Raw genomic sequence first — 24,100 nt, 5'->3', positions numbered from 1 at the left:
GGGGAGCGGGGCGGGCGGGGCAGCCGTGGCTGAGGGGGAGCGGGGCGGGCGCTAATTGTATTGCCAGTGATTAGTCAGCGGGAGACCCCCAGCCCCTGCCTGCTCTGCCCGCTCCCTGCCCACTCCCTGCCCACTCCCTGCCCACCCTCCTGACCCCAGGCGGCCCGCCCAGGGGACATTGGAGGGCCCTAATGAAGCCAGGCAATTAACAACCCCCGAAGGTGGGCAATTAATTAGCATCCCACGGCGCCGGGCGGCGGGGTGCCCTTTGCTCCGTTCCAGGGGTTCCCGTCTCTGCCCCGGGAGGGTCATAAAGCGGGGAGCGGTGGGGTGGGCGCCTGCCTGCCGTCACCCCTCCCGCCCGGTCAGAGGGCGTCAGGCGGCAGATAACCGGACGCGGCCTTGTCCCCACGCCACGCCTCGGTCACACGCTGCCTTACTCACCCGTCCCCTCCCCGTAGGACGGGGATCCCGGGGGATCTGCTGGGGTGGGGGGCTGATCTGGGGGGTGACACAGGTGGCAGGCGTTGCCTGACGCCCTCACCATGGGGCGATGGGTTGGGGTCAACATGGCGGCCAACAAGCTGTAACGTGTTCGGCCCCACAACAACCACGGGGGAAACTGAGTCATGGAGGGTGCAGGCAGCGCTGGTGGGCGGCAGCACCCCGGCGTCCCTGTCCCCAGGGAGCAGGCGGGACCAAGGTTTGTAGTGGAGGAAGCCATAGCGGTAGTGTCCAAGTCAATGTCTTCCTCAGATGTCATTCTCAACACCTATAAAATGTGATTAACGCTGATATGCTCATCTGAAAAAAAAAGGAAATTGTCCTCAAAAATGGGTGAAAGTTCACGGGCAATCACAGTGCTCGGACTTTGCTCACCAGCCCCAGGCCCCACTGCCCCGCTCGCTGGAGGAGGACAAAAACAATTGGCTAATGAGTTACGGAGCGCAGTGGGTCCATCCCCAGGGCGGCCCTGCCATCACTCACCACCATCCCCAATCAGGGACGGGACGTTTTGCAATCCAAGACGTTATTTCTGTGCAGTTGGAGTTTAAACTTTGCCACTTGGGTCAGGGCACTGCGGAGGAAGAGGAGGAGGTGACTGGGCTCAGCGTCTGACCCACTCTGCTGTGCGCTGAGGGCGTTGAGAAGACAGGACGGTGCTGTGGGAGTGGGATCTCACACAGGTATGTCCTGGCTGCCAGAGCTCAATGGGGTCTCTCCGCCAGATGGTCCCACAGGGCCATCAGGGCTCACTGGAAGGACTGAGGATGAAGGACTGGGTGCAATAAAGCCCCTTGCCTGGGTTGGCCAGCCAAACATCACGCTAATGACAGCTGTCCCCAAACGTGGCTTGAAGGGCAGTTGGGTGATGGGTTGGATGTTTGGATGCTGGGCTGAGTGGTGGGTTGGGTAGTTGGGTAGTGGATTGGTTGATCAATCAATCAGAGAGTTGACTGGTCAGTCAGTTGGTCAGGGGGTTGGTTATTTGGTCAGTCAATCAGTTGGTCAGTTGGCCAACAGGTTGACCATTTGGTCTGTTTCTTGATCATTTCATTGATTTGGCTGGTCAACTGGTTGGTTAGCTGGGTTGACAGTTGGCTGATCAGTGGTTGGGCAGCCTATCAGTTGGCCTGTTGGTTTTCTCTGAGTCCAGTGCCTCGAGCAGTGCCTGGCGTGGCAGCGGCAGAGCAGGGCTGAGTCCCCTCCTCGGGGCTAGCCGGTGGCAGCAGTCTCCTCCCCCTCCGCTTCCCACCCAAAATGATTAACCTGATGTTCCGGAGTGGTCACACGTGTGGGACAGGGCTGGATGGGGGAGCTGACTCAGCCCTTGGGTCTGGGTACTCATCCCGCTCCTGCACTTGGGGGGCATGGTGGGGTTGGGGCAGCTGGGTGCCTGCGGGCATCCCCTAGCTGTGCAGTTCTTTTTGGGGGATAAACAGAGGATTTGGGAGTTTCAGCTGCTGGAAAAAGGGGCGGGGGTGGGCACTGCTGTGCCCCTGAGCCCCTGCATGCCTGTGCTCTTCCCCCTGCATGCAGGGCTGTGCCAGATGTGCCCACATGTGCTCACACACAGGTGTTGGCACACCCATGTACGCCCGGGCACGCACATGCACGCTGTGTGGTCATGCAGTTGCACAAACGCACGGCTCTACACACACGTTACCAGCACGGCCGCGTGCACATCCAGCCATGCACACATCCGCGTGGTCCCACGCAGTCACACGTGTGCACACATGTGTAGATACACCTCCCTGTGGCCCTGCATATGTATGCCCATGCCCAGACATGCTCCCCGCTCCCTCTCACCAGCCCCATGCCCGCCCCACGATTCGGGGTGCCCCTGGGGCCGTGCAGCTTGGAGGGGAGGAGGCAGAGGGGCAATCATGGGGGCTGGGTGAGAGACCTGACCCTGCCACCTTGCAGCCATGGCCTCTGGTGTGGGCAGCCTTGACAGCCTCGACCTCCTGGACCTCCTTTTCGACCGCCAGGATGGGATCCTCTGTGGTGTGGAGCTGGGGACGCCACCGGGCTCCTGGCACAAGGATGGGGTGAGTTCCCTGGGCCGGGGGGGGGGCCATCCCCTCCTCCTCCCTGGATCTGGCAGGAAAGCCCCATCCCCACACCTTGCCTGGGAGCTGGGACAACCCTGCAGTGTGGGCAGCTCCTGTGGGCACCCCAGGGTGATGGACACCCCATGGTGATGGTCATCTGTGTCCCCACAGAGTGCCCAGGACAGCGAGGACTTCCTCAGCTCCATCCTGGGCTCTGGGGACTCAGCGCCAGACTCGCCCGACTGGTCCCCAGCCACCAGCGACAGCGGGGTCTCTGAGGACCCCCCCTCCGACCAGCTCGACAGCTCCCCCAGGTGCTGTGATGGGGGCCCCAGTGAGGTCCTGTACCCCTATGCCAACCCCTGCCGGGCTCTGCCTCTCTCAGGGGGGACTGGGGTCCTGCACCCCGAGGTCTCCATCGACCTGGGTGAGCCATGGGACAAAGGACCATGCTGGGGGCACTGGAGGGACTGGGGGGGGACTGGGGACATTGGCGAGCTGAGGGGGATGGGAGCTGGAGTCTCTTGGGGATAGTGAGGAAATTAGGGGAGCCGGGGGGACTGGAGGGAACTGGGCAGACTGGGAAGAGCTGGGAAGAGCTGGGAGGTCTGGAGCAGGGAGCCGGGGGGAGTGGGGAGAGCTTGGGAACTGGGGTGAACTGGGCAGACTGGCATTGGTGGGTGAGACTGGAAGCAGAGGGAGATTTGGGAAGACTGGGGGTGCTGAGGTGGGCTGAGCAGCACAGGGTGTTCAGGGGGGGGCTTGGGCAGGACCAGAGGGACAGTTTGGGGGCACAGAGTCCGGGTCCACTAGACTGGCAGGTGGCAGCGAATCACTGTAGCTCTGGGGCTGTGGTGGGGGTGAGGGTCCTGCACTGGGGACACTGGGGATGCTGAGGAGAGAGGGGGGCACAGGACTGCTGCCAGCCTCTGCTCTCCCTCTCACCCAGACATGTGGCACCCCGGCTTCTTCCTGGAGGAGAACCAGGACCTGCCCATGGTCTCCCCGCCCGCGTCCTGCACCCTCACCGTCAAGGACCTGCTGCTCTCAGGCAGCTCTGAGGCTGTAAGTCACCCCACTTCCCATGTCCCGTGTCCCCCATCCCGCCTTGTCCCCTCCTGGACCACTATCTCCTCCCCATTCCCATCCCCATCCCTCCCTGTCTCCACACTTGGCCCTTCTCCCACACCATGGTCCCACCCCATCCCTTCCTGCACCACAATCCCATCCTCATCCCCACACCGTGGTCCCCACGGTGGTCCCAGCAGTCAGGCAGGGGGTGCCCCTGCCGCGCAGGGCCATCACCTGTCTGCGCCCCACCAGCAGCCGCAGGTGCCCAGCTCCCTGCTGAGGCAGAGCCAGGGCCAGTTCCAGGAGCTGGTGCTGACGGAGGACGAGAAGAAGCTGCTGGCGAAGGAGGGGGTGTCCCTGCCCACCCAGCTGCCCCTCACCAAGGTGGGTCCCAGGGCTTGGGAAGGGCATGGGGCTGGGGGGACCCAGCCCCAGGGGGTCCCAGCCCTGGCGTCCCTGACCCCCCCGTCTGCCCCAGTACGAGGAGCGGGTGCTGAAGAAGATCCGGCGGAAGATCAGGAACAAGCAGTCAGCTCAGGAGAGCCGCAAGAAGAAGAAGGAGTATATCGATGGGCTGGAGAGTCGGTACGGCTCCCAAACCCCTGCTCTGGGCATGATTGAACCCCATGCCCTGGGGCTGGCACCCCCCAGCCACCCCAGGCACCCTGGGGGCATGCGGCTGACTGGTGGTGGGCACGCTGCTCCTTGTCAGCCCCCCCAGCTGCCCCATCCTGACCTCGTCCCTCTCTCCCCATCCCCCAGGATGTCAGCGTGCACCGCCCAGAACCAGGAGCTGCAGAGGAAGGTCCTGCACCTGGAGAAGCAGAACTCGTAGGTGTTCCCAGTGCAGGATGGGGACAGGGTGGGGCGGATAGGATGGGGCTGGGCCCGCAGAGCCTGGTCGGTCCTGCTAGGGGTCAGGAGGGGCTTGGGGGTGCTAAGGGGCTCTCCCTGTCCCCAGGTCCCTCCTGGAGCAGCTGAAGAAGCTCCAGGCCCTCGTGGTACAGTCAAGCAACAAGGCAGCACAGACGGGAACCTGCATCGCGGTGTGTGGAGCCCCCAAAGTCCCCCACATCCCCCTTGCTGGGAGGAACAGAGGGAGGGAGGCTCAGACCCATGGAGATGTGCTGGCAGGGGCGGATGGACGGAGGGCTGGACGTGTGCTAAGGCAGAGGGATGGATGCTCCAAGGTTGGATGGAGGGAGGGAGGGATGGAGGGAGGTGCACCGGCAGGGCCACGTGCACCAGGAGGCGTGGATTACACAGTCCTAGTTCTGCCACCAGCCCTTTCTGGGGGAGCCGCGTTCCAGAAGCCGGTCCCCCCTCCACCACTGTGCATGGTGACATCCCCCCCTCTGCCCTCAGGTCCTGCTGCTCTCTTTCACACTCATCGTCTTCCCCTCCATCAGCCCCTTTGCCCCCAGCAAGGCCGAGATGGACAGCGACTTCAGACCGGTGCGAGGTGAGGGCTGCGCCGCGGCTGCACTGGCAGCTCAGGATGCTGGAGCGGGCCCTGACTCCTCCTTTGCACTCAGTTTTCTCCAGGTCCCTGCACAACGCAGCCGCCTCCCGCGTGGCTTACACCCAGCCCCAAGCCGGAGACGAGAAGCCCCCAGAGCTGCTGTGGCCACAGCACCTGGGCGAAGCCCCTGAGACCCTGCACGAAGCCTTCAGTAGCCGCTCATTCACCCCGCGCCCGGAAAAAGTCTCCCCCCGTAATGCCACGCAGCCGCTTGCCTCGGAGGGGCTGAGGGACGGCGACGGAGCTGACACCATGTCTGGGGATGACACCGTGCCGCACCACAGCCTGGCAGCGCTGGCCTGGACCGAGGCCGACCACAGCAGGCCTGCAGCGCTGGAGCCGGTGGAGGAGCTTTAAGCAGCACCCAGGGACCACGGGGGACGCGACGGGGTGGTTCAGCACTTCACCCCCTATGGGATGAGCCCTCAGGGTGGCCCCTCTAGCATCTGCCGCCAGGCGCAGGCAGATGCTGGACCCGCCTGGCTTTGCTTGTATCTGTGAACTGGGAAAAACGAGACTGGTTCCTACTGGCCTTACTGGGAGGGAAGGGGCTGCTCCTGCCCCCTGGGTGCAGCCAGAGTTGCAGAAGGGAGACGGCATCGCTCAGGATGGGGACAGGGGAACTGGAGGGACCCTGGGCTGGCTGACTATTGATGTTGCAACTGGTTGGTTTTGTTCTTTTGGGTTTTTTTTTAGCTTTATTTTCATCTCTAAATAAAAGGTATTTTGGAAAAAATCCACCTGTTTTAGTTTAATATGGGAAAATCCACCTGTTTTAGTTTAATACGGGGTGATCCACAAGGTTTCAAGGACCTTCAGGGCCAGGCATGCCTCAAGCCCAGCTGCCATGAGGCAATAGGGTCCAGCAGAGCTGGGACCAGCCAGACCCAGCGTAGGGCTGTGCGGGGAGTGGGACCAGGGCTCCCTCCCCCAGCCCCCAGCCCTGCACCAGGCCAGGCCTTCCCTTCCACCGCCCAGCGCCAGCCCCCAGCTCACCAGCATGCGCGGGACAGGCTCTGTAGGCAGATCTGAGTCGGGGATCGCAGTGGCTCATCCCAACAGCTGCCCGGCCCCAGATTCGTCTGAGACAGCACCAGTTGCCACAGGGCTGAGAGCCCTCGTCCCTCTGCCCGACAAGGGCCACCGGACCCCACAACCGCCTCCTCGCAGAGAAGGAAGCAGATGCTTGGTCCACTTCAAGCAGGCGATGCCCTTCCCGGGCTGGTGGGTGCAGCTGCCCCGACATCCACGATTCAAGTGTATTTAATACTTACATAAAAAAAGGGACAATGTTTAAGGGTATAAAAAAAAGAGTCAGTAGGAAAAGCGGCACAGACAAGTGTCTGGACAGACAGGGAACAGTCTGGGTCAGGTGAGGAGAGGTTCCACCTTCATCTTCTTCACTGTTGTTGGCCCCGTGTCCTGGCTGGGACTCTTCTGCTTCAGCCTGTCAGGGTGCTCCACCACCGTGGTCCCAAGCTCAGGGCATAGCCCACCCGTGCCGTTGCGCTGGGAGAGGGGCTCCTCCTTCAGCAGCCCATGAGCCCCGGGGTCAAATTTGAAGAGCTGTTCCGGCTTGGAGAGCTCAGAGCTTTCCACCACCACCGGCCCCGTCCACTCCGGGACCTCCAGCCCCAAATGCTTCATCAGCTTTGTCATGACATCATCGACATAGGCGTGGATGCGCAGGTCAGCCTGCCTGTCCTGGGGCGAGCGAGGGCAAGCACGGCGTTAGGAGACAAACACGGTGTGCGGGGACAAACGTCCCCTACCAGGGAGCGTGCGGGGACAGGGCGTGGGTGATGGCTCAGCTGCACGTGGGCTCCAGGGCTGCCGGCCCTGAGACATCAGCCCTGGTGGAACGCAGACCGAGACCCTGACCCCGCCTGGCACCGCTCCCCGCTGCGCCGCAGGCTGATAGGGCTCTATCAGGGCGTGGGTAGGCAGTCCCCACCCTGAAACACAGCCTGGAGACGGGGACAGGATGCAAAGCCAGGCTCACGAACCCAGGACAGAGTGGGACAGGGACAAGGGAGCTCTAATGACATCCCAGAACCCCTCCAGCTCTGGTTATTTGAAAGATTTGGGACAATTAGGGTAGCAAAACCAGGGCTCAACACGAACCGAACTCCCCTGCCCCGTGCCGTGGGTTACGCATGTGCAGTTATTTAATCAGACTGCAATTCACTGGAGGACACATCAGGCTTTGGGCTGAGTTTTTATTCCGCTCTTAAGGTTTACCTTCCACTTCTAGGTGTTTATCAGGAATTGCAGGTTTAAACCCTCCAGTGAGGGAAGCCCAGCCTGTTTGCTTGCTAAGTGAGGCCACCATTCTACCTGGCTGCCTGGGAGGGGATGATGTGCGGGGACTAATCTGTGACGGGGCTGAAACAAGTGACGCGAGGGGGAAGGAGCAGCGCAGAGCAAATCGCTTTCAGTGAAGAGCAGCGAGGACGCTTTCACTCACGTGTTTGGTTGCTTGTAGGTTGACTATGACCAGCTTCCCTCCTCTCTTCTTTGTAATCAGTGGGAGGTTGCCACTGGGTTTGATCTGCAGAGACGTCCCCAGAGTGACAGAGAGGTCAGCTTTCCTGCAGGGAGGAGACAGAACATCCAGGGCAGAGAAAAAGCTGTGGCTGTTCACAGGCTGCTTCTCCTACCCTGCTCCAGTGAGGACTCTCCAAGCTTCCCAGCTGGGGAGCAAAGCTGTGGCCAGAATTTGCAGCAGTTTCTCTCGGCCACTTTCTGGGGAGAGGGCTGGGCGTTGCTGTGCTGTGGGTACAGCCTCAGGGCTGCGAGACACAAACACGATGAACAAAGCTGGGCAGGGTCGGCCCGAGGACCGCTGCGGTGCTGGCAGAGGACGGGGAGCCCGGGCAGTCTCCCGGGGCACTGGGAGCCGCAGGCGCCAGCAGCTGTGGTGGCAAGAAGAGCCCAAGCACAGTACCTGCAGGCTTCGTCCGCCAGCGTGAGGTCGCGGTCGGGCAGGGAATCTTCCCAGTCCAGAATAGTGTCTCTTAACTTCCCTCTAGAAAACACACACAGGGACCACGTTTCCCCCTGCCAGGCAGGAGCAGGCAGCAGTGCTGCCCTGGGAGAGGGGACAGTGACCCAGATCCTGTCTCACCCTCCCTGGTCCAGCACCACAAAGGTACAGAGAGAGCCCAGGCAAACCGGGGGGACTCACTGGCAAGAGAGGGAAGGCACAGAATTCACCTGCATGAGGGATTTTGTGGCTGATACTGCAATGCCACTGAAGCCCTAGCTGCTTTGCTCTCCCAGTTCAGAGCTGGGATGCGCCTTTCACTCCCCAGCACCAGAGCTGAGCCAGCAGAGCAATGCCCCACAGCCCAGAGCCCCCGGCTCTGCAGCAAGCCTGGATGAGAAAAGCAACTGGCCTGGGCCTGGTGAGCCAGGGTGAGGAAGCACGAGGGGCACGTGGAACACATCTGGATGCCAGATCACCTCCAGGTACCTCCAGCTACAGAACTGAAACCACTGTCTACGCTTCCCTACTGAAGGCAAGCAGCAGCAGGGCAGTGTGGTGGCCAATTCCTGCTGGAGGGGATGGAACGGCCTCTCTAGAGCTGCCATCCCACAGGTGGGCATTCTCCAGCACGAGGACATGCTCAGATTATTGGCATGGGCAGACACCCCCAAGAAGGCTGCATGGCTGGGACTCCTTGGAGATGTGGGTGCTGCCTTCCTATCTGGGTTTTTGGAGGTCTCCCCTACACCCGCTGCTTCTTCACCTGAGCTGAGGGACTGTCGGCCCAGCCCTGCGAAGCCGAGTCTGCGTGCCAAAGCCACTTGCTCGGGGGAATGGGTCTCTGCCACCCCACATCCCCTCGGGATCCCCCATCCGGCGCCCCAGCAGATGTACCTGCAGGCCCGCAGCCCCCGGGCTTTGGTGACGCTGCACAGCCTGCCCGTTGGCTTCAGCCCCATGCTGCCCACGACTGTGTCCCGTACATACTGCCTGCAAGAGATGGTTGGAGGAAGCAGGTGATGGCTCAGAGCCATGAGCAACGAAGGGAGCATCTCAGTCCTTCATCAGTCTCCACCTGTCTCTAACCAGGCGCTGCTGACAGCAGCTCTGACCAGGACCCCCAAAGGTCTGCCACAAACCAGGACGGAAAACCCAGCTTGCAGCAACCTCCCCTCCTCTCTCCAGCTGGCAGGCACAGACCCTGCTGCAGGCAGCCCTGCTGGCACGTCCGCCTTGCCACAAGGAGCAGGATTTGCTGAGCGCCTCCCAGGCAACGGAGGATTCCCAGAATGTTCATTTCCCACCATTTGACAGGGTTTAGGATTCAGATGAACAGATCTGTCCGTGACCCTGTGCACACCACACCAGAGACCTGCCAGGCAGACAGTCCCATGGCACACGCAGGGCCTCCATCGCTCCCCGGGTACAGCCCCCACCCTGCTGATGCCCTCCCCCGGCTCAGGGCTCACGTACTTGCCGCATTTCATGCACTCTTCCACAAACATGTTCCCGTGGAGCTCAGCCAACTTGTCCCTGTGGGAGGAACGGCAGAGCTGTGTGGGGGAGGGTGGAGAGTCCTGGAGCAACAGGGGCAGCTGCCCAACCCCCCTCCTCACCAGGAGCCCTGCACCTCAGGGGCTTCCCCACCTTCCAGCTCTGCTGGACCAGACCTGCCAGGTGACGTGGGGTGGTGGGACCCTCTGCCACAGCCTGGGGACAGCACCCCAGCACAGAGTCAGCACTGGGGGGAGTTACATTAGTTATATACAAATATGGCTGCATCAGGGCAAGGCACCAGTGTCAGGCAGGCTCTGGGGGCACTTGGTGCCCCCAAAATGACATGGCCTTGCTGCAGGGAGGCAGCTGGTCCGGCAGAGAGCACTGGTCTGACCACCAAGCATGGGGGCTTCCCTGTGTGGAGTGTGGCCACCCCGTGCAGGGTAAGCAGGCGCTGGCAAAGCTACGGGACACTGAGCACTGATTGGTGCATTTAACAGAAGAAATACTGTTCAAAGGGAGTTTGAGCAGAGCTGTCCCTCTCACAGGGCAGGGGAGACCCACAGGACATGTTCAGATCCTGGCAAGATGGCAGATCCTGCGTCACAGTTTCATCCCCATCACGAAAGCACTACGCTATGGCCACCACAATCGGGACTAAGGGGAGGGAGAGCATGTCCTGGCTTTTTAATTTTATGCATTTAATTTTAAATGCACCCATCTGCAGCACCAATTCTAGCCCCTCTTCTGATCTAGGCTCAAACCTTCTCTGCACTCAGAAGTGACCTGGATCTTTGCTCTTCTCAGCACTCTGTTCCTCTGTCCTTGCACGGTTCCAGCCCTTTGCCACTCATTTTGGCTAAAACTCCCCTCAAGCTCAGTGTGAGCCTCACAGCGCAGAAGCGAGAGGAAAACAAGGCCACACTCTCCCTATGTTCCTATGAGCCACGCGGTGCCTGAGAACCTCCTCCAGGGTGGATGGAGACAGGACTGACTTGATTTCCCCCATTTCAGCCCCAGTTCAGTGGCTCTTACTTAAGCACATGCTTTGCTTGGGCGGAAGAGCTGTGCTAAACCAGAGTGGGAGCCAGTGGCACTAGGCTGCAGGGAGCACAGCTGAGTTCTGTTCAGTATTTCCTCTTCTTTTTCCCATGGTTGTTTAGTTTAAAAAGGCAAACGTGGTGCTAGGAGCAGGAACCAGGACTCAGGGCTTTTAATAATAGGAAATACACCCTGAAGGCAGCTCTCTGCTCAGCCCGTGATGGCTGAAGACACTTGTGAGACGCATCTACTCCAAGGCCCCATTCATGCTCCTCATTTTCATCCCAACTCCCTTCACTTTATTTTCTATTCAGCTGCTCTCTCCTTTCCTTTCCAGGCAGCTCCAAGCAGTTTGCCTCACATGACAATCGCTTGCTGGTCCTAAGTGCTGGAAATGGGTTTTATGAGAAGCTGATGTCTCTTGAAGGGAAAAGAACCTGTTGCCACAAGTGCTAATGGAAAGGCAGGTTCCTTTGAGGACATATTTGAAACAGCCACTGCGCTGCTAATGCACGTCAGTCCCCACCCATGCAGGGAGCGGGGATCTTGTACCCTCTGCTCCCACATGCTGCAGCTCCCTGCAGAGGGAACACAGCCACACAGGATCCCCAGCCTCATCACAGCAGGAGAGGAAATCAGAGACCACAGCCGGTAAGTCAGACCGGTTCCAACTGTGGGACTCTCTTGTCTTGCCACCCATGCAGTTTCACAAATTTATTGAGAGGCAAAGGACTTTTTAAGGCTATCTTGGGCCCAGGCATGGTTTCATCACTGGGGCAGCACCACCTTTATTCATCTCTCAAGAAATTCAATTTAAACAAACTGTAAAATAGCACAAGATCCAGTGTTCTGAGACAGCTCTAGCAACACTGCTAAAACAGGGTGACACGTGTCTCTGACAGCAGCAGAAGGAGTTTCAGATGCTCTCTTCCTTCCTCCTGTCCATTCACCCCTCTGGACAGGTATGGAGGCAGCAGGAAGGACCGTGTGCCCTGAGCACAGCTCTGAGCCCAGCTCCCAGGAGCATGTGCCCTACCTGAGGCCAACGTCTCACTACCTGGGCCACGAGCCCCCAGGCAGCCACGCAGTACAGCTGGGCCACTCATGGCAGTGCTGACAGCTACAGCCACTCAGCTGACAGGTGGTAACACACAACAGCCCAACACCGTGACCTGTTCATTTTTTCTTGTGAACAAATGACTTCTGGCGTACATCTAGAGAGCATCACCTGATGCTGCCTTCATCTCATCACCCTCTGAGGTTATTACCATAAGCACTCTTCTCTAAATTCAAGCTGGTTTATGACCCCCTTACCACACCAGCACGTCCCAGTTTCCACTCCCAATATCAGTGGGCAGATAGCTTCCAAGCCACCCTTGGAAATCAAGGCCCAGCATCAAACATTTGTGTGCGAGGCCACACTAATCAGGCACCAAGAACAGCCACGCAGCAGCAAGCAGGGACAGGCACCAGGTACCCGGGGACAGGGCGGGGGAGGCAGTACCGTGGGAATCCTGAACGCACGTGAAGGCCGTCCACATTCTGGCTGACCAGGAATTTCAGGATGCCGACTCTCTGCAGCCCCAGCAGCGCCATGTGAGTCTTGGAGGGCCTGGCGTTCTCAAAGGTGGTGTCAAATTTTGGGGAGAGCCCCTTCTCTTCCATAGTCCAGACACCATTGGGCCCCCTGCAGCAACGGCAACAGAGTGAGAACCTAGATCTTAGGCTGTCTCTCAGAAGACAGTTGTAAATGCACCACAAGCCCTGTCGATGGTGAGATGAGCAAGGCACTGTTAAATGAAGGTTGTGTATCACCAGTGATTTCTGTTGTTGAGGCAAGCAGAGCGCACAGAGAGCCTTCCGGGGTTCAGCTTAACATCAAACGGGTGTGCAAGAGGGAAAGGGTATTTTCAGCTAGATGCAGGACCAGACAGGAGGGATGGAGTAGGTCTGGCTGGGTAGCAGGATGCACAGTCCAGAGCTTAACAAGATGTGAGATGGACTCGGAGAAGATGCCACCCTCCCAACCCCTTGCCTGCTGCCCACCGTCCTTACCTGAAGTCGGGAATCCCCGAGGAGGTGCTGATTCCAGCCCCTGTGTGAAACACCACATTGGAGGAACTCCTGATCAAGTCTGCCAGCTCCCGCACCTTCCTCTCCAGTTCCTCTGGTGGGTCAAAAATCTGAGCAGAAGAGACAAACCAGATAAACCACCATAGGAATAGACAGATGCAGGCATAGATCCTACATGCTCCCCAGCACAAAGACCCAGTAAACGACAATTCTTTCTTATCCACAAAAGGAAATAGTATTTCATATTCCTTAATGACAACGGCATTTAATCAGGGAGAAACTGCATTGTATAAACCAGCTCCATGCAGGGTAAGGGCTTAAAACACCTAACGCAGACAAGGATATTTATTGCTCTCACTGACAGGCAGCTGATACCCCGAGAAGTGGCTGGGCTCCAGGGCACCGCCGGGCAGCGGGAGGACAGGAGCAAACCTGGTGCCACCCCACGTGTGCTCAACTCCAGCTGTCACCAGCACAGCCACCGGCTCTGCGGACAGCACAGGACAGGGCCAAGGGACGGCGAGCTGCATGGGAAAGCATGGAGGTGGGGGATGCAGGGACGCTGTGGCTGGACGGGACCGTGTGCCCACCCGGCTTTCTGGCACAGGCACATTTCTGTGAGATGCCTCTGCAGCCCGATCTCCTGGGGACAGGGACTGAGGCCAGGCCCCTGCCTGTCCCTGTCCGCTCACCCCAAAACCTGTTCTAAGCTTCCCGAGTACTCCTGGGGGCGTGGGCTGGGGTCAACCCCGCGGTGCCTGGGATGATCCCCTCGCACCCACCCCCTGGGGGTCCCTGCTGGGGAATACAATGGGTCCCCATACACCTGGGAGCCCGTGATGGGGGGGAAAACACAGAACAAGGTGATAGTACTGGGTCTGGAGGAAACGACAACAAGGAGGGAGCCATGGGTGGGCCTGGTGGGGAACAAGGGAGCCGTGGGGCTGGGGGGAACACGGAGGGAGCCGTGGGGCTGGGGGGGGGGGGACACGGAGGGAGCCGTGGGGATGGGGGAGGGGACACGGAGAGAGCCGTGGGGATGGGGGGGGGGGGGGGGACACGGAGGGAGCCGTGGGGAGGGCCTGGGGGGACACACGGAGGGAGCCATGGGGCTGGGGGGGGACACGGAGGGAGCCGTGGGGCTGGGGGGGGGACACGGAGGGAGTCGTGGGGAGGGCCTGGGGCGGACACGGAGGGAGCCATGGGGCTGGGGGGGGGACACGGAGGGAGCCGTGGGGAGGGCCTGGGGCGGACACGGAGGGAGCCGTGGGGTGGGCCTCAAGGGACACAATGGGGTCCTTGGCGGTGGGCTGCCCGCGGGAGACACCCACGGGGCCGAGGGCCCGGCTGCCTTCGAAACCCGTCAGGCCGGAGCAGGCCCCGGGTGGGGCCGGGAGGTTCCGCCGCGCCGCGCTCACCTCGGGGAGGCCGCACTTGCCCTTGTCCGAGTAGGGCGAGAGCCCGGCCGCGTAATTCACCGCCATGGCCCGCCCCGGCGCCCGGAGCGCGCATTGTTGCCAGCCCCGAGGATGGGCGGAAGCGCGCAGGGAGGCCGCGATGGGCGGGGCGCACGTGCGGGCACCGCCCGGGAGAGGCCGCCGCCGCCGCCATCTTTGTGCCGGGCGACAAGGGGCGGGGGGTGGCGGCTGCTCTCACCCTGCCAGGCCTTGGCTGTGGCTCCGGCCCTTGTCACAGCCCTGGGCGGGAGGGAGCAGGGCTGGGGGTGCCAGGGAAGGGTGGGGGTGCCGGGCGAGGGCAGGGGGTGCCAGCAAGTCAGGTCCCAGCCATACCCTTCATTACCTGCAGCTCCAGACTCCCGTTAGGGACAGGGAGCCCAACCTTGCTGCCCCTGGAGCCCTTGGCTCCCTCGCTGGGCCTGGCCCTGCTGTGCCATGTCCCCTCGCCTCCCTCTCCCTGGGCATTCAGGGGTGCAAGCAGACACCCCCCACCCCCCAAACAGGGCCTGTCCCCCGGAGCCCCCCCGGCTGCCCAGTGCAGCCGGCTGTAACCGCAGCCGGAGCCGGGCTGTAACCCAACTCCCTCGCGTCTGGGCTCCCCCTCTCCGGGTGCTGCAGCCGGTGGGGAGACGCGGCAGGCGAGGACAGGGCTACGAGAGCGGCGGGTCTGGGGGCAGCTGAGCCAACAGCAGTGGGGGAGAGACCCTTGAGCACGGCTGTCCCCTGTCCAGGTGCCGCAGGGCTGAGGCTGGAGCCACCATGAAGAGCCTGAAGGCCAAGTTCAAGAAGGCGGATGTGAGTGCCATTCCCAGGGACATGGGGACTTGCCCTGGAATGTCCATGGGGACTTGCCCTGGGGTGATCCAAGTTTCATGGGGACATAGGGACCTGCCCTGGGATGTCCCAAATTTCGCAGGGATGTGAGGACATGGGGATTTTCCCTAGGATATACCCTGTGTCTCAGGGACATGGCAGTCTGCCCTGGGATTTGGGTGGCTGCTCACCATGGGGACAGCAGCCTGGCTGTCCAGACAGACAGGGCTGGTTGGATCGAGCTTCCAGTGCACCCCAGGGTCCTCCCAGGGCCATTGCTGGGAACAGGACAGAGCAAAGGGAAAAAAGGCAGCACCAGGGAGAGGGAAGTGGGTCCCATACCCCATCCCTGGGGCGGCTGCCAGCTTTCCAGCTGCCACAGCCCATGGAGCCAGCATGTCGATGCTCCTCAATTATTCAGCACTGGCCTGGCACGGTGCCGCAGGTTCTCGCCATCCTCCATATTGGGCAGAGGGCAACAGTGCTGTCCCAGTGCCCATGGAAGCACTGGGGACACATGGTTGGGGACACACAGACACAGGTTGAAGCCCCCCATGTGGAGCACGCGGGTCTGCCCCGCTCAGGGTGCTCTGTGCCTCAGTTTCCCCACACTGCCCTAGATAGTTCTGTGAGTGGGGAGGGGTGAGAGGCTCCTGCTGTCCTGCTGCCCCCAGGGGTCTTCCAGGGACCCTTTGGATTTTGGGGTTCCCTCCTTGAGAGGAGTTTGCTGGACCCCCGAGATGCAGGCAGGGTGTCCTGCCCCTCCCTTGTCCCCAGGACTATGGTGGGAGGTAAGTCTGTGCCCCCCAGGGCAGGGTAAGGGTTCCCATTTCCTGCTCCTCGGGAGCAGGATCTGGGTGGCAGGAGGATGCTCGTCCCCTCAGTTTGGGGCTGCATTGCTGCCTCACCTTGAGCATGGGGTGGGAAAGCTGCCCCCCCTGCTCCAATCCCTCCCACTTTAACTGGGACCAGCCTAGGTGCTGGTCCCTGACTGGGAGCTCGGTACATGCTCGGTGGTGGCAGGGATGTGGGGATGCCCAGAGCTCTGGATGCTGAGAAGGGAGGGAAGGAGGGAAAGAAGGAGGGACAGAGGGATGGAGGGAGGCGGATCCTGGCTCCCACTGCGGCAAGACCCGGCCCCCGCCCGGGTGGCGATGCTGGACTGAGCTGGGGTCTGGGGTCCACGGCCTGGAGCCCCAGCCTGCCCTCGCCCAGGCGGGGGGCAAGGGATGAATGGCTGCCCGCCACCTCCTCCTCAACGCCATGAAGCAGATCTGCCTCTGTGCCACTGCCTCCTTTGCGGTACGTCCCTGTTCTCCATCTCCGGTCCCGTCCTCTGGGGTAAGCGGTGTCACCCCCACCCAACCTGGACCGCCTCCATCCCCATCCGGGGGCTTGGCTGCATCCTCTCCAACCTGCTTTGTCCTTGCACGACAAAGGGGAGGGGGGAACGGGCACCACCCTCTCAGTTTGCCCAGTAACCCTGGGGGACTGGTTTATTCCCCAGATGGGATCCCCTGGCCCTGCAGGGCTGGAGGGACTTGCAGGGGCACCAGGCGGGCACAGTGGCACGGGCCCCGTGTAGGGCACCGGGCACCGGGCTGGCGACTGGCAGGATGCAGGCAGCTCCCGAAAGGTGACATCCATTTCCTGCCGCCGTGGCCGCAGCGAGCTCTGGTTTGTCGTCATGGGCTGCGGGGTGAACCCCGCGCCTCCCATGCCGGTCCTGTCCTGCTGTGGGTCGCTCCCTCGGCATGGGGACCTGCGGGAGCACTGGGTTAGCAAGCCCCCCATCCAGCCCCAATCCTGCACAGGGAGGCTGGAGCTGGGGGACCTGCTCTCGCTGCCAACTATACTCACCCTGACTTCGTCCCTTCCTCACGAGGGAGCAAAGCAGGGCTGGGAGCAGGGTCAGTGGGGAGACCTGGGCAGGGATGGGGGTCAGACACCTCATGAGTGCGTCGGGGTCATTGGGGTGGCAGGGGCAAACCCTGGGGCAGGGCAACCAAGCAGTGTCAGCTTGCTCCCAAATCCTAGCCGGTCACAGCCTTGCCCCATCCACAGCTAAACTGGGGCAGCTCTGTAAATCTTCTGGTCTGTGAGCTGCAAGCTGCAGGGGGCTGAAGGGGATCCTCATCCCAAGTCAGCTGTCCCAGCCAAACCCTCCACACCTGGGGGCCAGACACTCCCAGGAAAGGGGTTGGCCCAGAGATGCCCACTCCAAGGGGGAAGGGATGGGGATGAGGACAGGCACCCGAGCCCAGCCCAGCACACTGCCCCTCTCTGGGGATGGCACATCCATCACAGCCTCCTCTTGCCTTCGTTGCAGAGCCAGGACTGGACGAAGAACGATGAGAAGCTCCTGCAAGCTGTGGACTACAATGATGCTGGGAGGGTGACATCTCTCCTCGTCCGCAAGGGCCTGGTCCCCACCAAGCTGGACTCGGAGGGCAAATCTGCGTAAGTGCTGACCCGTGTTCCTGGGACACCAGGGACGCAGGGCTGAGTCTGACAGTCCCTGGTCTTGCTGCAGGTTCCACCTGGCTGCCATGCGGGGGAATGTGGACTGCCTGGAAGCCATGCTGGCTCACGGCGTGGATGCCATGACAAAGGATAGCTCGGGTGAGGGCATGGCTGCCACGCGCCCCTGGCTAATGACACGACTAGCTGAGGCCACTGGTGCTCCCTGGTTCTTCCCACCCTGTGGGCAGGTGTTGAGGCTGAGGGGACAGAGGTGACAGCCACACCTGTGGGGGCTGTAAATTGTCCCAGCTTCCTATGGGGACTCAGGCACTGATTGATGGTGCTCCTGGGGATGTCCCATTCCCATTCAGCCCCAGTCCAGCAGGTCCTCCTGTGTGTCCATCCGTCTGTCTCTCACCCAACAGGTCCCCTCTGCCACAGACCCATTTTCTGTTCTCTGACCTGTCCGTCTGTCCCTCTCCCCAGGTTACACAGCCCTGCACCTGGCGTCCAAGCATGGCCACCCGCAGTGTGTCAGCAAGCTGTTGCAGGTACTGGGGCTGGGAGCACAGTGCTGCGAGGAAGGGAGGGTGCTGTGCCAGTGAGGTGTTCTCTCTGTCCTTGAACTCCCTTTCCTCACCAGTGGTGTTGGTTGACATCATGGTTCCTGCTCTGCCCGGCACTGTGTGGTGCTGCCCGGCACCTGCTGGGCCCTCCACCATGCCAAGGAGCCACATCCACTGGAGCAGTCTGTCTGTCCTGTCCTCCTGTAACTCAGGCTCTCTCCCTCAGGCCTCCTGTCCTGTGGATGTGGCCGATGGCAGCGGCCGAACAGCGCTGCACCATGCAGGTGAGTGGGGACAGTGCCAGCCCTGTCCGGCTCACGTCCTTGAGGGAGGCAGAGTGTTCAGCCTCTGTCCTCCTCCCCAGCGGTCAGCGGCTGCATCTCGTGCTCAGAGATCCTCTGTGATTTCAAGGCTCCCTTGAACATCAAGGACAAGGTGAGATCCCTCTGTTCCTCGCCCTGCTATGCTGTGCAGAGCAGCAAGGGGCCAGGCTGGGGCTGCCTCTGAAATGCAGCAGCTTCTGGGGCAGAACACAGCAGCTGGCCGTACCTGGGGTTCCTGGGGAATGGAAAACATGCCATGAAGTGGGATGTGGAAATCTGGGAGATAAGGGTAGTGGGGTGCCCCATGGGGAGATCTGAGCCTCGTCTGCGCAGCCTCACCCAACCTGACCCTGCCCAGGATGGCTCCACACCGCTGATCCTTGCTGCTAAGATGAGCCACTCAGAGCTGTGCCGGTACCTGCTGCACCGCGGTGCTGCTGTCAACAGCCAGGACCTGCAGGGGAGGTGAGTCTGCGTTGGTGGGGACTGGGGGTGAAGGGAAGACGGAGGGAATGGGCCCCCTCACCTCTCCTCTCACTACTCTGCTCAGGACAGCCCTGATGCTGGCCTGTGAGAATGGCAGCGTGGAGACGGTGGAGGTGCTCGTCAACGCCGGTGCCCGAGTGGCCGTGGTGGACTCCACAGGTCACGACGCCGCACACTACAGCCTGGCCACAGGCAACGCTCTCATCCAGCACCTCGTGCAAGAGGCTGCTCAGCGCCGGTCCTGGGCCAGCGGTGAGGCAGCCGTGCCGCCATGGTGTGCCCAGTCTGCAGGGCACAAGACCCACAGCGGTGTTTTCACCCTGCAGGGTGCTTTGGGGCAGGGGTGTCTAACCCATGGCTGGAGGAGGCTGAGCAAGGCTGGGGGGCAGACACCCCCTTTCTCCCGTGCTGGGGGTGCCTTCACCCATGCTGTCACCAGCCGAGGGGTGGGAGGTGGTGCAGGGCCTTGGTTGCCTGTCTCAGCGTCTGAACATGCTTGCACACGCATGTTCACAAGCATGGGGGTATAAGTGCACATGTGTATCAGTAAGTGCGTTTGTACATGTGTCTGCGGGCGCATATCTGTGTGTGTGTGTCTCCCCATGTCTGCACACATGTGTGCGTCCCTGCAGTTACACATCCATGTATAACCCCGTAGTTGTCTGTCTTGTACACACACGTGCCCCCGTGTACACACGTGTGTGTGCCCCCTGAGTGCCCACTCCCGTATGGGCACATTCAGAGGTGCCCCTGCACACACATGTGGGCTCCACCTACTGTCCCCACCCCTACGATCCCCTAAACCTCCTCAATTTCTCTTTCCTCCCGCTCTGCCCCGCAGAAGAGGAGTCAACTGAGCAGACGTCCCAGGTAAGGGCCTGCCTGGCTGCCCACCTCTTATCAGGGCTGGTCCCAGCCCCTGGCTGGGGGTCCCCAGGAGCTCTGGGGCTCTCCAAGGTGGAGATGGGTCAGGAAGGAGGGATGGCACTTTAGATGTGATGTCCCCCTGCCCTGGTGTCTCTGCAGACATCTTCGCCCAGCCAGTCATCTGTCAGGGAGAAGAACAGCACCCCAAGGAAGAGGAAAGCACCTCTCCCTCCCATGGGCACCCCCAGCCAGGTGAGAGAGGGGTCCCTCTTTAGCTCCGCACCTGGCTTGGCAGGCACAGGGTAGCTAAACCATGGCCTGCTCAGGCAAGCTTTCCAGCTTTGCCCACCCCAGGGGCTGTGTGGGGACCCTCCTCCTGGCAGTGGAGGCGATGCTCAGGGGCTGGACTGAGCTGCAACAGAGCCTTTGTCCCCACTCCTGGGGTTCAGGCAGCACCCCAGGCCCTGAGGCCCCGCGGTCGGCAGGGCAGGGCCTGTCAGCCCCTTTCTCTCCACCCTGCAGACCCAAAGCACCCTTTGCCCGGGGGGCTGTGCTGGTGTTGTTGGTCCATGCCCTGCTAGAGCCTTTCCTTCTCTCTCTGGTGTCAAAAAGCACCCTGCACACCCCGGAGCATAGCTCGCCCATGGGGGCACGTGGTAGCCAAGAGCCACCACTGAGCCTTACTGGGCTGAGCCTGCCACAGCCCCCATGCTGGGGATGGGGAGGAGGGGGCTGACAGCATGGACGGGGCTGGCCATGCCCAGCACTGAGGCTTGGCGGCCACTTATCTGCAGGAGGACCGAGACGCCTACGAGGAGATCGTACGGCTGCGGCAGGAGCGGGCCCAGTTCTTGCAGAAGATCCGGAGCTTGGAGCAGCAGGAGAAGCAGAGGCGGGAGGTACCAGCGAGCTGCAGGGACCTGGGGGAGATGCCACCACATCCCCAGGGAGCGGAGGGGAATGGAGGGATGGAGACAGCATTTATCCCTCCCTGTTTTCTCTCTGTGTCCTGCTAGCGGGCAGAGCTGGACGAGGGCTCCCTACGCTCCATGGAGAAGCAGGTGAGGCCGGCAAAGAGATCATGGGTGGCCTCAGCTGTCTGAGGGGTCTGGGTGCTGGGGATGTTGTCGGGACTTTGGCGGGAATGAAGGGGACCCCATGCCCGTGTCCTGCCCCACAGATCCAGGAGCTAGAGGAGCAGCTGGTGGCACGGGATGGTGAGAAGGAGCGGCTGGGCAAGGAGGTGGAGGCTCTGTGGAGCCGCTTGTCCTCACTGGAGGTAGGTGCAGGGTGCAGCTGGCAGTGCCAGGGGTTGCAGTAAGCGGGGCCTGATGCCTGCCACTCTGCACCCCCAGAACGAGAAGGAGAACACGAGCTATGACATCGAGACACTGCAGGATGAGGAGGGAGACCCCCTTGAGTTCCCAGGTAGGGCACTGCCCGCCTCCCGAGGCCCCGGTGGGGCTGGGCAGCCTTGGGGAGGTGGCACCCCACGGCAGGGAGCGGGGACCTGGGTGGGCATGGCTCAGAGTCCCTGCACCCCACAGGGGCAGAGCTGCTGCTCTCCAAGAAGACGCTGAGCCCCTCGGCCGAGGAGCTGCTGGCCACGCTGCAAGGGCAGGTGCAGTCCCTCACTGTGCAGAACAAGGAGCTAAGGGAGAAAATACAGGCAAGTCCCCATCTGTCTGTCTGTCCCTCCCTGCTTCCATCCCCTGGCCCCTGGTGGCCTCACCATCAACTCAGCAGGTGCTGGAGAACTACGAGCGGGACGAGAGCAACCCGTCCACCCCAGGGGACTTTGTGCCCGCCAGCCTCTACAACGCTCTCCAACGCGAGCTGGAGCAGCTGCGGGCAAAGCGCTTGGAGCCCCCGCTGGGCACGGATGCGAGAGATGAGGCTGGCAGGCAGCCGGAGGGGCAGACTGGTGCCTTGGAGCAAGCCCAGGAGCAAATTGGGGAGGGGAGTGCGGCACAGCGGCTCACCGAGGAGCCAGCCTGGACCTGGGGCGAGTGCAAGGCGGCACTGGGCGAGCTGCAGGTCTCGAACACGCAGATCTCCTCCTCGGTGGCTGAGCGGGAGGCTGGCGCTGAGCTGGCGGAGGCCCGGGCAGCCCTGCGGCAGGTGCAGGCAGCGCTAGAGGAGCGGGAGGAGCGGGTGAAGGAGCTGCAGGCCCGTTTGGAGGCCAGCGCGGAGGCCGTGGAGGTGACGGCCTCCCTGGGAGCCTCGCTGGAGGAGGCGTCAAGGGAGAAGGAGGCCTTGCTGGAGCGCTGCGGCCGGGCGGAGGCGGAGGCGGAGGCCCTGCGGCGGGAGCTGGAGGCCAAGACACAGGACTGGCGAGCTGCGGGGGGCCCTGAGCCGGAGCCGGGGGTGCTGGAGCGACGGGTGGCGGAGCTGGTGCGGCAGCACGAGGAGGTGACGGCCCAGCTGGGGCAGCTGCGGGAGACGCTGGGCCTCAGGGAGGCTGAGCTGGGCAGCCTGCGGGAGCAGCTGGCCGCCCGGCCGGTGGGGCGGCGGGAGCACGAGGAGACCCTGGCACGGCTGCGGCAGGCGCAGGCGGAGGCGGAGGGCCGGGTGCCGCAGGAGGAGCACGCCCGGGCCACGGCAGCACTGGAGGAGCAGGCGCGGGCGCTGCGGGAGCGGGCAGCCCAGCTGGAGGCAGTAGCGGAGGCCAAGGGGCGCGAGGCCGCCCGGCTGGAGGCCGAGCTGGCGGCAGCGGTGCCACGGGCAGAGCACGAGGCGGCACAGGCGGGGCTGCGGGCTGAGGCGGCCGCACTGGCCCAGCAGCTGGGCGAGCTCTCACGGCGGCATGAAAAGACGTGCGAGGAGGTTTTCCGGGTGCAGCGGCAGGCGCTCTTCATGAAGAGCGAGCGGCAGGCGGCGGAGGAGCGCCTGGCCGCCGCGCAGAAGCAGCTGGCGGAGGCGCAGGACGAGGCGCGGCGGCTGCGGGAGCTCCACGGCCACGTCGAGGACTCGGCCCGGCTGGTCAGGGACAGGGACAGGAAGGTAGGCGACAAAGAGGAGGTGTTGGGGAGTGGCTTGTGGCTCCTGGGAGGGGAAATGGTGGCCTGGGCGCTGCTTGGGTGAGCTGAGCTTGCCAGATCGCAGGGGAGATGCGCTCGCAAACACGCATACACGCATATATGTGTGTACGTGCGCATGCATGTGCACACACATACACCCACATGCGTGCACACACAGAAGTGCACGCGCTTGCACGGACAAGCAAGTGTGGGTATGAACACACGCACGCGCTCCCCTGCGTGCGGTATTACCGCTCTCCCGGTTACTCCCCTTTTTTCCTCCCCAAGCTGAGACTGAAACCGTGGGCAGAAGGGGTGGGGTGGGAAAGTCCCAGGTCTGCCCTTGCCTGAGCGCAGGAGCCACCCCAGGGTGCCAGCAGGCACAGCCAGGGTGGGCTGTGAGGTGTCCCTGGGTCCCTGTAACCGCTGATTGCTCTGCAGATCACTGAGCTCTCTAAGGAGGTCTTCAGGCTGAAGGAAGCTCTAAATGCCCTCCCCGAGTCCCGGGGACAGCCGCAGTCGCTCCCCGACACTGCTGCGCTCCAGGCCAGGATCCGCGCGCTGGAGGAGAAGCTGGCGGTGGGTACCAGGGGCGCTTGTGGCCGTCACCCGGGGTTCCAGGCTTCCGTGAGCCCCCCAACCCCGTGCTCAAACCTGCTCGCTCTCTTGCAGGAGACAGAAATGCGGCACAGCAAGGTGGTGACGCTGTACCGGAGCCACCTGCTCTACGCAGTGCAGGTGAGGTGGGGACGTGGCTGTGGGGGAAGTGGGGAGACTGATATGGGGAACTGGGACACCAGTGAGCCTCACGTTGGTGCCCGCGTGTGTGTGTGAGGCAGCAAGGGGCTGGATCCAGGGACTGCCAGCCCAGGGGGGGTTTGGCCATGCACAGACACTCCCTGATGTCCCCTCTGACGTCCCCACCAATGTCCCCTCCACCCCAGGGCCACATGGATGAGGACGTGCAGCAACTCCTGTGCCAGATCCTGCGGATGCAGCGGCTGCAGGAGCAGAGCAGATGAGCCCCTGCCAGCACAGCAGTGCCGCAGGGGTGGGTGGCACAGCCAGTGACACGGCTGCGGGCCCAGGCCCGTGATAGCACCCTCTGTGCCCCTTTGCTTCTCCGGGTAGCACCCTGTCACCAGCACAAGCGCACCCACCCGGCCCTGGGGGCCTGTGCCAGCCCCCCCCCCCCCACACCCCAGCACAGCAGCAATAAAGTATTTATACTCACACCCATGGGATGGCTCATCTCTGGGAGGGACAAGGGTGGGCATGGGGACATGGGGGTGGGGGGCTCTGTGGGAGGCTGGCGGAGCTGAGGATGGTGGGGGATCAGTGCCGTCCCCTCCTCCAG

General features: G+C 62.2%; 3 protein-coding genes across 8 annotated transcripts; 2 read left to right on the top strand and 1 right to left on the bottom strand.

The window, feature by feature from the left end:
* Positions 1 to 70: 70 nt before the first annotated feature.
* On the top strand, positions 71 to 5,886 carry CREB3L3 (cAMP responsive element binding protein 3 like 3). Of its 5 annotated transcripts, none has more exons than XM_075077419.1 (11): positions 71 to 221; positions 1,075 to 1,187; positions 2,428 to 2,552; positions 2,727 to 2,982; positions 3,505 to 3,620; positions 3,852 to 4,010; positions 4,105 to 4,211; positions 4,389 to 4,457; positions 4,588 to 4,672; positions 4,992 to 5,088; positions 5,172 to 5,507. In XM_075077419.1, the coding sequence occupies exons 3-11, from the start codon at positions 2,430 to 2,432 to the stop codon at positions 5,375 to 5,377; spliced, it is 1,218 nt and encodes a 405-aa protein (XP_074933520.1). In that variant the 5' UTR covers positions 71 to 221; positions 1,075 to 1,187; positions 2,428 to 2,429; the 3' UTR covers positions 5,378 to 5,507. The 5 variants fall into 5 exon arrangements, with proteins under 5 accessions (XP_074933520.1, XP_074933522.1, XP_074933517.1 ...); XM_075077421.1 differs by having other exon boundaries at positions 80 to 221; positions 2,727 to 2,869; positions 5,162 to 5,886; XM_075077416.1 differs by having other exon boundaries at positions 82 to 221; positions 5,162 to 5,886.
* A 509-nt stretch (positions 5,887 to 6,395) lies between these two features.
* Positions 6,396 to 14,312, bottom strand: SIRT6 (sirtuin 6). Its single transcript, XM_075077422.1, has 8 exons — positions 14,167 to 14,312; positions 12,731 to 12,858; positions 12,180 to 12,362; positions 9,611 to 9,670; positions 9,032 to 9,127; positions 8,096 to 8,176; positions 7,616 to 7,739; positions 6,396 to 6,852 (listed from the first exon to the last, which is right to left on the bottom strand). Exons 1-8 carry the CDS (start codon positions 14,230 to 14,232, stop codon positions 6,517 to 6,519), a joined length of 1,074 nt encoding a protein of 357 aa, XP_074933523.1. The 5' UTR covers positions 14,233 to 14,312; the 3' UTR covers positions 6,396 to 6,516.
* A 56-nt stretch (positions 14,313 to 14,368) lies between these two features.
* Positions 14,369 to 23,978, top strand: ANKRD24 (ankyrin repeat domain 24). 2 transcript variants are annotated; one of them, XM_075077414.1, is made up of 19 exons: positions 14,369 to 15,000; positions 17,348 to 17,478; positions 17,552 to 17,640; positions 17,968 to 18,032; positions 18,274 to 18,331; positions 18,412 to 18,482; positions 18,729 to 18,835; positions 18,921 to 19,108; positions 19,698 to 19,726; positions 19,883 to 19,975; positions 20,518 to 20,622; positions 20,740 to 20,784; positions 20,904 to 21,002; positions 21,079 to 21,151; positions 21,271 to 21,392; positions 21,470 to 22,726; positions 23,185 to 23,322; positions 23,416 to 23,481; positions 23,688 to 23,978. In XM_075077414.1, exons 1-19 carry the CDS (start codon positions 14,965 to 14,967, stop codon positions 23,763 to 23,765), a joined length of 2,850 nt encoding a protein of 949 aa, XP_074933515.1. In that variant the 5' UTR covers positions 14,369 to 14,964; the 3' UTR covers positions 23,766 to 23,978. The 2 variants fall into 2 exon arrangements, with proteins under 2 accessions (XP_074933515.1, XP_074933514.1); XM_075077413.1 differs by lacking the exon at positions 14,369 to 15,000 and adding an exon at positions 15,126 to 16,320.
* The last annotated feature ends 122 nt before the right edge of the window (positions 23,979 to 24,100 follow it).

The sequence above is a fragment of the Phalacrocorax aristotelis genome, chromosome W (assembly GCF_949628215.1).
Source record: "Phalacrocorax aristotelis chromosome W, bGulAri2.1, whole genome shotgun sequence".
Classification (NCBI taxonomy): Eukaryota; Metazoa; Chordata; class Aves; order Suliformes; family Phalacrocoracidae; genus Phalacrocorax; species Phalacrocorax aristotelis.
This window is presented reverse-complemented; position numbering and strand designations above follow the sequence as displayed.

Excerpts from the sequence above, each read along its gene's own strand:
- SIRT6 (XM_075077422.1), bottom strand. The coding sequence starts at position 14,232 with ATGGCGGTGAATTACGCGGCCGGGCTCTCGCCCTACTCGGACAAGGGC. Across the intron at positions 9,671-12,179 it reads GTGCGTTCAGGATTCCCACG|GGACAAGTTGGCTGAGCTCC; the intron begins GTACTGCCTCCC and ends TTCCTCCCACAG. Across the intron at positions 8,177-9,031 it reads CGGGGGCTGCGGGCCTGCAG|AGGGAAGTTAAGAGACACTA; the intron begins GTACATCTGCTG and ends TGTGTTTTCTAG.
- ANKRD24 (XM_075077413.1), top strand. The coding sequence starts at position 16,252 with ATGGCTGCCCGCCACCTCCTCCTCAACGCCATGAAGCAGATCTGCCTC. Across the intron at positions 18,033-18,273 it reads GTGTCAGCAAGCTGTTGCAG|GCCTCCTGTCCTGTGGATGT; the intron begins GTACTGGGGCTG and ends TCTCTCCCTCAG. Across the intron at positions 20,623-20,739 it reads AGGAGAAGCAGAGGCGGGAG|CGGGCAGAGCTGGACGAGGG; the intron begins GTACCAGCGAGC and ends GTGTCCTGCTAG.
- CREB3L3 (XM_075077416.1), top strand. The coding sequence starts at position 2,430 with ATGGCCTCTGGTGTGGGCAGCCTTGACAGCCTCGACCTCCTGGACCTC. Across the intron at positions 2,983-3,504 it reads CGAGGTCTCCATCGACCTGG|ACATGTGGCACCCCGGCTTC; the intron begins GTGAGCCATGGG and ends CCTCTCACCCAG. Across the intron at positions 4,011-4,104 it reads CCCAGCTGCCCCTCACCAAG|TACGAGGAGCGGGTGCTGAA; the intron begins GTGGGTCCCAGG and ends CGTCTGCCCCAG.